This window comes from Equus asinus, chromosome 8, assembly GCF_041296235.1.
Source record: "Equus asinus isolate D_3611 breed Donkey chromosome 8, EquAss-T2T_v2, whole genome shotgun sequence".
NCBI lineage: Eukaryota > Metazoa > Chordata > Mammalia > Perissodactyla > Equidae > Equus > Equus asinus.
Genome location: NC_091797.1, coordinates 98,360,841 through 98,370,648, shown reverse-complemented (window position 1 = coordinate 98,370,648; position 9,808 = coordinate 98,360,841). Strand labels below are relative to the sequence as shown.

General features: G+C 53.3%; 1 protein-coding gene across 1 annotated transcript; it reads right to left on the bottom strand.

The window, feature by feature from the left end:
- Positions 1 to 1,392: 1,392 nt before the first annotated feature.
- On the bottom strand, positions 1,393 to 9,556 carry LOC106847146 (glutathione S-transferase theta-4). Its single transcript, XM_014866305.3, has 5 exons — positions 9,032 to 9,556; positions 7,963 to 8,050; positions 3,584 to 3,734; positions 2,915 to 3,091; positions 1,393 to 1,754 (listed from the first exon to the last, which is right to left on the bottom strand). Exons 1-5 carry the CDS (start codon positions 9,141 to 9,143, stop codon positions 1,557 to 1,559), a joined length of 726 nt encoding a protein of 241 aa, XP_014721791.1. The 5' UTR covers positions 9,144 to 9,556; the 3' UTR covers positions 1,393 to 1,556.
- Positions 9,557 to 9,808: the final 252 nt, after the last annotated feature.

Here is a 9,808-nt window from a genome sequence, read left to right as displayed (position 1 = left end):
AGGGCCCCACACTTGGTCTAATGCTTTGCTATTGCTGTCTAGAAATGCTTAATAAATTTTGAACAAGGGCCCCCCATTTTCACTTGTAGCCAGTCCCATCCAAGGAGTCCAGAGAGCTCACAAGGCTGGACAAGGCACTGTCTGCTCTGGGCAGCGATGGGACCACCTGACTAAGAGCTGCCCTCCAGCCCCTTTCCTAGGCCCACATCTTCTCCTGTGGCATCTCACATTCTTCACATTTAAACTGAAACCGTCTTTAGCAGGGAACATGGGTGCACTCAAATTTCCTCAAGAGAAAACATTTTTCCCTTTGAAGAAGGGCCTAGCTGCTTGCTACTCCCATTGTGGTCCTTGCAGCAGCATGAGCTTGTTAGAAATGCAGCCTTGCCCATGAGCTTGTTAGAAATGCAGAATCTCAGGCCCCCATCCTAAACCCCAGACCTAGATGTGTGTTTCTAGGAATTTTCCATTTCGCCTAGGTCATCTAATTTATTCACATACTGTCGTTCATAGTATTTCTTTATAATCCTTTGCACTTCTGTAAGATCAGTAGTGACAGGCCCCCTTTCACTCCTGATCTGAGTAATTCAAGTCTGATTTTTTTCTTCATCATTCTAGCTAAAGGTTGGTTCATTTTGCGGATCTTCTCAAAAATCCAATTTTTGGTTTCGTTAATTTTTCTCTACTGTTAGGCTATTCTCTATTTCCCCACTCTAATCTTTATCATTTCCTTTCTTTTGCTGTTGTTGGGTTTGGTTTGCTTTTCTTTTTCTAGTTCTTAAGGTGTAAAGTTAGGTAGTGATTTGAGATCTGTCTTCTGTTTTAATGTATGCATTTACAGCTATAAATTTCCCTCTTGGTTCTGCTTCTGCTGCACCTCGTAAGTTTTGGTGTGTTGTGGTTTTGTTTTCGTTTGTTCAAGGTGCATTCTAACTTCCCTTGTGATTTGTTCTTTGACTCATTGATTGTTGTTTAAGAGTGTATTGTTTAATTTCTAGATATTTGTGAGTTTTCTAGTTTCCTTCTGTTATTGATTTCTGATTTCATTCCATTGTGTTCAGAGAACATACATTGTATGATTGCAGTCTGTTTAAATTTATTGAAGTGTATTTTATGGCCTAACTTATGGTCTATCCTGGAGAATATTGCATGTGCTCTTGAGAAGAATGTTTATTCTGCTGTTGTCGGGTGGCGGGCTCTGTATGTATCTGGTAGTTTCAGTTGGTTTATAGTGTTTCAAGTCCTCTAGTTCCTTGATGCTCTTCTGTCTCATTATTCTGTCCATCATTGAAAGTGAAGTATTGACGTCATCAACTATTGTTATTGACAGTTAATCACATTTAACCTTTAATTTTTAAGGTCTTTTTGGAAGCTGGGAGGACCCATGACCACCACCCACTCCCACATCGGACGCTATGCTCATACCAACTGTCCCAGGCTCAGCAGCAGTGGTGGCTGTTGTTTATTAGACAAAGAAACAGAGGTGTTTTCAGCGTCTCCCCTAAGAAGGAGGCTCCGAGGGCTGAGCCACCCAGGCCCTGCAGGAGGGGCTGCTTCTATTTGAACTTCTGCAGCAGCTCGCAGATCCTCTCCTTGACCAGCGGGTCCAGGGTTGAACAGTCCCACTCTTCCAACTTCACCAGCCGGTCGTGGGCCTCCCAGAAGAGACCGGAACCAATGGCCAGCTCCACCCTCATGCGCCATTCAGCCAGCTTGGAGCTGTTGAGGAAGACATTATGGTTGCCCCCCATGGGCTGTGGATAGACACAGAGGAAGGAGTAGTCAGCCTGGGGACCAGCCTCACCTGGGTCCCCTCCTATAGCCTCAAGCACTTTCCCTGTCTACTTCTGCAAAAAGTGGGTCTGCTGACCCCCGAGGCCTGGGAAAGGAGTCATAGGCTATGTCATAGATACGGGGTGGGGATAGAAGATCCAGAATCCCCCAAGATTCTTGGTCACTGATCTTGCTTCAGGGCTCCTGAATCCCTCTCCGAGGGGACCCCTGGCCTAGGTGGGTCCTACTTCTCCTGCATGAAACCTCCCATGGGTCCTGCCTTCTTCCAGGGAAACCCCTTGTCCCCAGATGAGGGTGGGAGGAATTTGGTTACTTTTTCCTGATGTTGAACCTCCCTCTGTTATCGAGCACAGGGGCTGGAACAGGACACTCAGGAGGCAGCCCAAGAAGTATGTGCCCAAGATATTTGGGAGGCCCAAAATGGGGTGAGTGTGGGTGAAAAGTAAGGAGGAGGGTGAAACTAGAGGACTGCACCACATGGGACAGAAAAACTGGAATGGCTTTTCCCAGTGCTGGTCTGCACTGCACACTGATCAGGGACCAAAGTGGCCACTTTTCATATTGGCCAGAGATTATGCTGACCTCTCAAGACATTGGCACACTAGCTAGGTCTGAACTGGCCACCCCTCCTGCATGTAGGAACCACATAAATGTCCCAGACTCAGGTATGCCCCCAAATGCACAGCAGATGTCCCTCAGTCCTACAGCCAGGGAAGCTGCTCTGTACAGCTATGTGTCTGGAGCTCTGAAAAAGAGGTACGTCAGCAAGAAGGACACTTTGGAAGTATCTGGACACTTCCTGGAGAGTCCAGCGGGAGAAGGAGGCATCCGGGATCCTGGCTGACTGACCAGAAATGATGTGTTCTTCTCGCTACCCCAGGCACACCCTCCAGTGCCACAAACACTGAGGCTCCTTGTGAAGCACGGATGATCATGATCCTCCCAGGTTCAAACCTTCTGTGTTTCCTGTGGCCCAGATCAAGTCCGTGTACCCAGACCCGGCTCCCACAGCCCCTATGTCTCCCCCTTTGCCAGCCTATCCTTAAGTTATGGCCCTACTGGTCACAGAGGAGTCCCACCTCTGCCCGGCCTCTGTCCCCCGCTCCACTCCACTCCACACCTGCATCATCTCCACCAGGGCCACCAAGTCGGCCAGTGAGACATGGTCCCCCGTGATGAACATCTTGTCCTGCAGAAACTTCTCCTCAAAGAGCTGCAGGGTGTTCTTCACCTCTGCCAGCATCCGCTCTGTCTTCTCAGCTGGAACCTCCTCACCTGTGATCATGGGGATCAGCAGCTGGCCAGGGTGGGGGAGAGGAGGGAAGAAGAGGCTGCACCCCAGTGCCGTCTGACCCTCCAGGCCTCAGTACCCTTTTCTGCTAGAGAGGTGTTGGACAGAACCAAGGATATAAAGTGGTTTCACCTCTTCTGGTTGGTAGAAGTTGCCTGGGGCCAATGTTCAGAAGGATTTTGAGATCCCAGCAGGAAAGAATCCTGTAATTGATTAGCAATGTCTGTCATAGGCATACGCTAAGAAGCATGCGCACACGTGCCAGTTGTCATCTTCAGATTGGTAGTCTCTATGGGCCCCTTGACTTGAGTAACACCAGCCCTCCTGGGTGCCCTTCCCCTTGCCTTTACAAAGCTCTTTCATACCCAGTGGTTCACTCCACATTCCCAACAGCTCTGCAAGGCAGGCAGGAGAGGGAGCAGAGGAAACAAGGCTGGGGGCAGGAGGGACACTGGCTTGAGCTCACCAGTGGTCAGCCCCAGCTGTGGCCCCACTCACCTTGATCCAGAGCATCTTGCTCATAGGCAGCTGAATGCCCGTGTGCTGCCAGGCCATGAACTCATCCACGCGGGCGCGAGTGTGCAGGTCTGGCGGGTACCAGTGCGAGGGTGCACTGTACTTGCGGCACAGGTAGAAGAGGATGGCCGCGCTGCAGAAAGGGCAGGTCAGAGCACGGCTCCTGCCTTCCCCAACGCCGCTACACCCACCACCCCAGCGTGGCCTGGCCATAGGCGGGCTTCAGGCTCTGACCTTCTTCGTGAGGAGGAGGAGCCCAAAGGGCCTGGACAAAGGCAGTCAGCCCACCAGTCAGCAAGGGTGGGAGGGGAGACCTGCAGTGTGTGGGAGTTGGCAGATGGCATCAGGAAGTGCAGTCTAGACCGGGAACAACAGGTGTGGAAATACAGGGCTGAGAAGGAGAGTGGTAAATCTGGAGAAAGGAGGTGGTGAGTGTGACTGGAAGATGCACGTAGGCGGGCAAGGAGCGGCGGGAGACAGCCAGAGATGCTGTGCAGGCCACACGGGGAGGCCCCCAGAGATGCAGGAGGCCATGGACTTAATCCTCAAGGTTATGGGTTATGTAAGCAGCGGGACAAGGAGATCCACCTTGAAGTTTAGAAGGGTCGCTCTGGTGCTGGATGGAGAGTGAGCCAGAGAGGGCAGAAGCAACAACAGAGACGGCGGCCGCCCCAATGCCCAAGCAAGCGGTGCTGGGGTCTGGGGAGGGCAGAGGCTGTGGGGGCTGGGGAGGGTATAGATTAGAGGCAGCCTTTGGAGAGGATGTCCCAGGACTTGCTGCCAGCTGGTGGGGGGAGGGAAAGGAGGAACTCAGGGTTGACGCTGGTGTTTGAGGTGTCTGGGACATGTGGGTCCCAGAAAGTCCTGAGGCAGAGTCTGACATGACATCGAAGTCTGAGGAGCAGGCGGATCTCAGGGCACAGTCAGCAGGTGAGAAGGGAGCAGAGATGGGTGAAGGCAGAGGAAGAGAAGAAGGAGGGAGGAGCGGGGAGGGAGGCCCCGAGGCCGAGCTATACAGGAAAGGGGGAAATATGGCTGAGAGATCAAGGAGGGAAATCCTAAATCCTGAATCAGCTCGGCTGACCCCACAGTAAGCCTGCAAGATGGGTCCCAGTGTATTCCCTATCTGCATCTGAGGAAACTGAGGCTCAGAGATACAACTAACTTGGCAAAGACACAGCCCATTAGCAGTAGGATTGGAGTTTGACCCCAGCAGCCTGGTCCCGGGCCAAGCCCTGCTGTTCTCAACCTCTTGGCATAGCTGGTGACCTTGGCCAGGTGGGGCAGGAGACTCGAGAACTCGGGGGAGGGAGGTAAGAGTTTGAATTGGCAGCAAGGGGATGAGATGGTCTCCAGCCACTGAGGGAGGGTTGAAAGGCAGGAAGAGTCCCCAACACATTCTGTGACCTCTGGGAGCACCACCTTTGGTGGCCAGTCCCTGGGTCATGACTGCTCTGGGCAGACCTGCCAGCCACTCCCATCCCGCACTGGTTCCTCCTGGTTTGTCTGCACGAGCTCACCGCTGCACACTCTCTTTGTCCTGCACTTTGAGGTAGGGGCCTCCAACGCTTATTCCGTGACATCAGCCCTCCTGGCTCCCACACTGGGAGTGCCAGGGCCAAAGGGGGCCCGTGCACACCAGCCTATTCTCGAACACCTCCTGCCCCCAGAGCAGACCAGAGCTTGCTGTGACTAGGGGAGACTCATCTCAGGGGAAAGGCACCCTACTGGCATCACAGTCCCTGAGATGATCTAGAAAGGGCATCTGGCCTTCTGTCTGCCCAGCACCTTTCCCTCACTTTTCCGGCAGGGACCTCCTCAACCATCTTTAATCCAGCGATTCTGGTGGGGTGCTGGCAGTCACAGGGCCCTGTGCCCCAGCCAGTGAGTGGTTCACAGGTAAGGGGGTGACTCAGCCTGGGCCCATCTGTGTCCTTTGCTGGGAACTTCGGATAACCTGAGAAGGAGCGGTCACTCCTTGCCCGAGGACCAGGAGCTCCAAAGATGTGGCTACAGGGCTGCCATTGGCCGTGAGTATACACAGAAGGCTGAGGGATGGAGGCCGACACACCCACAGAGAAGCTGACAGGTGAGATGGGTGGGGAAGAGCATGAAAACGGCAGTAGCCAGGGCTGGGGGCCCAGATTCCCCTGGCTTATTAAGCCTGCCAAGAAACTCAAATTAGTTGGCTTGGGTTTCTGCGATTTGCAGCCATTGTCCTCAGCCCCTGACTCAGTGCTCTCATTGACACACCTTGGGAGAGGTGCCTGGGAGGCTGGGGGTGGGGGGGTCATTGAGGAAATGGGAGTGGATTCACCAGGCCCTCGTTCTAGGGCCCAGGACTGGGAGCTGGGAGGCCAGGGTGACAACATGGCGTAATAAGAAGGCCAAAGCCAGAGGGGAGGAGGTTGGGGCTCGAGGTTGGGACCCTGTTCCGGAGAGAACACCGAGGGTATAGCTGGACAACCATTTGCTAAAGAGATTGGGCAGGTGATTTGTGGACTTGTAAGGGGACAGAGACATGGTAAAGTGCAGGAAGGCTGTGGGACTTCTGTGAACCAGACTGACGGAGCGAGTCAACTGCAGACATGTGTTAGCCTTCCAGAAAAGGGAAGGATGACCTGGAGGGGGGTTCAGAGGCCAGCAGGGCTGTCCTGCTGCCACAGGCCCCAGGGAGGACAGTGGGGGTGGGGGCCGGGCCTTGGCTTCCCTAGTTCCCAAGGGTGGGCCTGGCACCCTGATAGGCCTGGAGGACAGAGCGTGGAGTCACACAGGATGATTCTCAAGCCTTCAAATCTACTGGAATTTGCCCTACTAGATTTCAGACTCCATTGAGGTGTGTGAACGCCTTTTTCCTTCCTAATTTTCTGTTTCGGAGTGGGAATGGCCATCCTGTGCCTGTCCCCCGTTGTGCTTTGGCAGCAGGATGACTTGTTGTCTGGTTTCATAGGTTCACAGATGAAGGGGAATTTTGACACAGGATGAATCATGCCTTGGATTTCACGCAAACCTGATTTGGACAATTTAGATGCTGGCACGGTGACCTTAGTGTTGATGCTGGGGTGATCAAGACTTTTGGAGATGTTGGGATGAGGTGGACTTATTTTGTGCATGAGAAGGAGGTGAATTTGGGGGGACCAGAGGGCAGACTGTTATGCATTGAATTGTGTCCCCCAAAAAAGATATCTTGAAGTCCTAACCCCCAGTAACTCAGAATGTGACCTTATTTGGAAATAGGATCTTTACAGGGGTGATCAGGTTAAAATGAGGTCATTAGGATAGACTCCAACCCAATGTGACGGGTGTCCTTAAAGAAAGGGGAAATTTGGACACAGAAATGGGCACAGAGGGAAAGCAATGTGCAGAGACGCAGGGAGAAGATGGCCATCCACCACCCGAGGAATGCCTGAGGCTCCCAGGATCTAGGAGAGATACCGAGAACAGATCCTTCCCGGCCCCTTCAGGGGGAGCTTGGCCCCACTGACACCTTGACTTCTGTGGTTCTAGGCTGCCCAGTTCGTGGCACTTTGCTATGGCAGCCCTTGGACAGTACCCGGCCCTGGGCCACCCATACCTCCAAGGTCCACTTGGGGGACATACGCTAAAATTATGAGACCGCGTGTAAAGCAGTCTGAAAAACCATCAACCTTGCATCTTACCAAACCTCTAGATCCAACTAGCAATTTACAGGAAATAAAGGGATAGAAACTCATGACGCCACGAGTTACATGAAAATGCAATCCACAGAATTCAGACTGTGGGAAACTCCACTGGATAAAGGGCCCCGTTTCTTCAACCACAACAAAAATTCAAAAGCAAAAGGTGGGGCGTGGAGCGGGCTGTAGATTAAAAGAGATCTAAGAGACAGATCGACTAGTTGCAACACTTGCAGCTTATTTGGACCCTGATTCAAATGCACAAAGTGCAAAGAAAATATTTATGCGATACCCAGGGACTTTTGAATACAAACTGGATATTGGATGAAATCCAGGAATTATTGTTAATTTTATTAGTCGTCGTCATGGTATCGTGATGGTGCCTTTTTTTTTAGAGAGCCCTTATCTCTTAGAAGTACATTCCTAAACATTTATGGATGAAATGATGGGGCGGCTGGGAAGCAGAGGAACAGAGTGGGGTACAGATGAGGCAAATTGAGCCCCTGAGTGGACACCGTGGGAGCTCGGTGGTGGCTAGCCCGGCGATGGTTATACTCCTCATCAGTTGATATTGGTTCTGCGTTAGTGTGAGTGTGAAATTTCCCATAGTAGGAAAAATAAATAAGTGCTAGGAGGTTGGCTCCAGCTGAATCTCCCAGGAGGACCAGGGATGGATGGTGGGAGGGCCCCGGGAAAGACTGTTACCTTTCAGATAAGATAAATTTTCCATCTTTGAGGCAGGGCAGCTTCCTCAGGGGGTTGATCTCGATGTATTCCTTGCTGTGATGGTGGCCTGAGAGGGGCAGGGAAGGTCTGAGGCTGCTGGCACGTCAAGGAAGAGTCATTCAGGTATCCCAGAGGCAGCAGTGCCTTTCTCTCCATTTTCCATAAAAGGGGAAACAGAGGCCCGGAGGATACTGTGTCTTACCGCGGGTCACAGAGCAAGTCAGTGGCAGAACAGGGACCAGGATCGGGACTCCTGCCCCCACCCCAGGCTCAGTGACCAAGACAACCCTTTGGCTCACAGAAGCTGGAGGCCTCCAGCCCCACCCCCAACTCCTGGCCTGAAACCACAGCCTGGGAATCAGCAGAAGCCCTTTGAGCCTGGGTCCCACCCCGAATCTCCAGCACACGCAATCAACCCAACGTGGGAGTTTTAACTCTTTCTTGACCACCTGCCTCCAGTTGGAAATATTTCCGGGGGCTCCACTCACACCCCATCAGATTCTGGAGCTTCTGTCTCCTCCTCTGTGTTCCAGAGGCTGCTGCCTCTGCAAGTTGAACTTTACAGCCCCCTCCCCGCTCAGGTTGGTGCTGGAGCCCAGTGCCCTAAACTGCACCCAGGGGTCTGTGTCACCCTGAGCACCTGGGGAGGACAGGTGTGGATCAAAGCTGCATCTCAACCCTCAGATGCAGAGTGACTGCACGACTGGGCAACCTTTGCCAACCTAATCGGCAGGTGCCGCAGCTTACAAGATGCTGGACTCCCACAAGGAGAAGGCGAGGGTGCTGGGTGGGGGTCTGGGAGCCCCTCTGAAGCTCTTCCTTCCACTTTACCCTATAAAGCCCGTTCTTCACAGTCGGGCAGAATAATTGGGACTGGTGAAGGTAAGCTGGACAGGTGCACAGCCTGCAATCCCCTTGGGAACGTTTTCTCCCCCCGTGGACTTTGGGGTGGGGTCTCCTCAGTGTGTGCCTCCACTTCTCGGAAATGCCCGGCCTTGTGCTCTGCCTACTCCCAGGACCAGGCCGCCTGGGCAGCTGCAGTGCCGACCTTTCAGCAGATCCACAAACTGGAAGTCGAAGGGGATGTTGTTCTTCTTGGCAAAGATGTAGACGGCACGGCAGGAGGCCGACAGCAGGTCCAGGTAGAGCTCCAGGCCCATGCTGAGACTGTGCTGAGCCCCTCCAGCCCAGGCTGCAGGCCCTGAACTGCAGCCTGTATGCTACCTGAGCCCCTGGCCCTGTGCCCGCCAGCCAGCCCTTGGCTTGCTCTCTCCAACCCAGACCCAGGCCCCCATGTTCTGGAACTTCTTGTTTCACTTTGTGTTGTCATGAGGCTAGGAAGCCTGGAATTCTCAGAGCAGCAAGGATTCTGAGGAGATCCAAGAGTAGACTGGGGAGAGGCCCCTGGCCTGGGGTCATGGTGTTGGGGCAACTGCGACCCTGCCCTTCCCACCCTCGGGGCACATGGCCCTGTCTGCTTATGCATGGGAATTCCCGGGGCCAGGCCTTCACTGTGGAATGTGACCAAATGGGCTTGGCCGGTCCAGAAGGAGGGTGGGGCGATGAGAACCCCTGGAGGGTTCCAGAACAGAGACTGAGAGTATTCACAGGTCAACCTAGCCTGAACATTGGCTAGGAAAGGATTGGGAGAAAGAGAAACAGGGGCCTGGGGAGATGTCAGGGCGTAGGGGACAACACCACAGGGAGTCAGTCAAGAGTGGCCAGCTGGGTTGTGCCATGCAGAGGACCCCAGAAACTGAGAGGGGACGGGCAGTGGCCTGGCTGGACACCTGGAACTCAGCACCCAATGGTAAGGGAGGTAACT

Coding starts and splice junctions, on each gene's coding strand:
- LOC106847146 (XM_014866305.3), bottom strand. CDS start 9,143: ATGGGCCTGGAGCTCTACCTGGACCTGCTGTCGGCCTCCTGCCGTGCC. Junction 8,051..9,031: donor GTTTGTGGATCTGCTGAAAG/GTCGGCACTGCA, acceptor TGCCCCTCTCAG/GCCACCATCACAGCAAGGAA. Junction 3,092..3,583: donor GCAAGATGCTCTGGATCAAG/GTGAGTGGGGCC, acceptor CACCCTGGCCAG/CTGCTGATCCCCATGATCAC.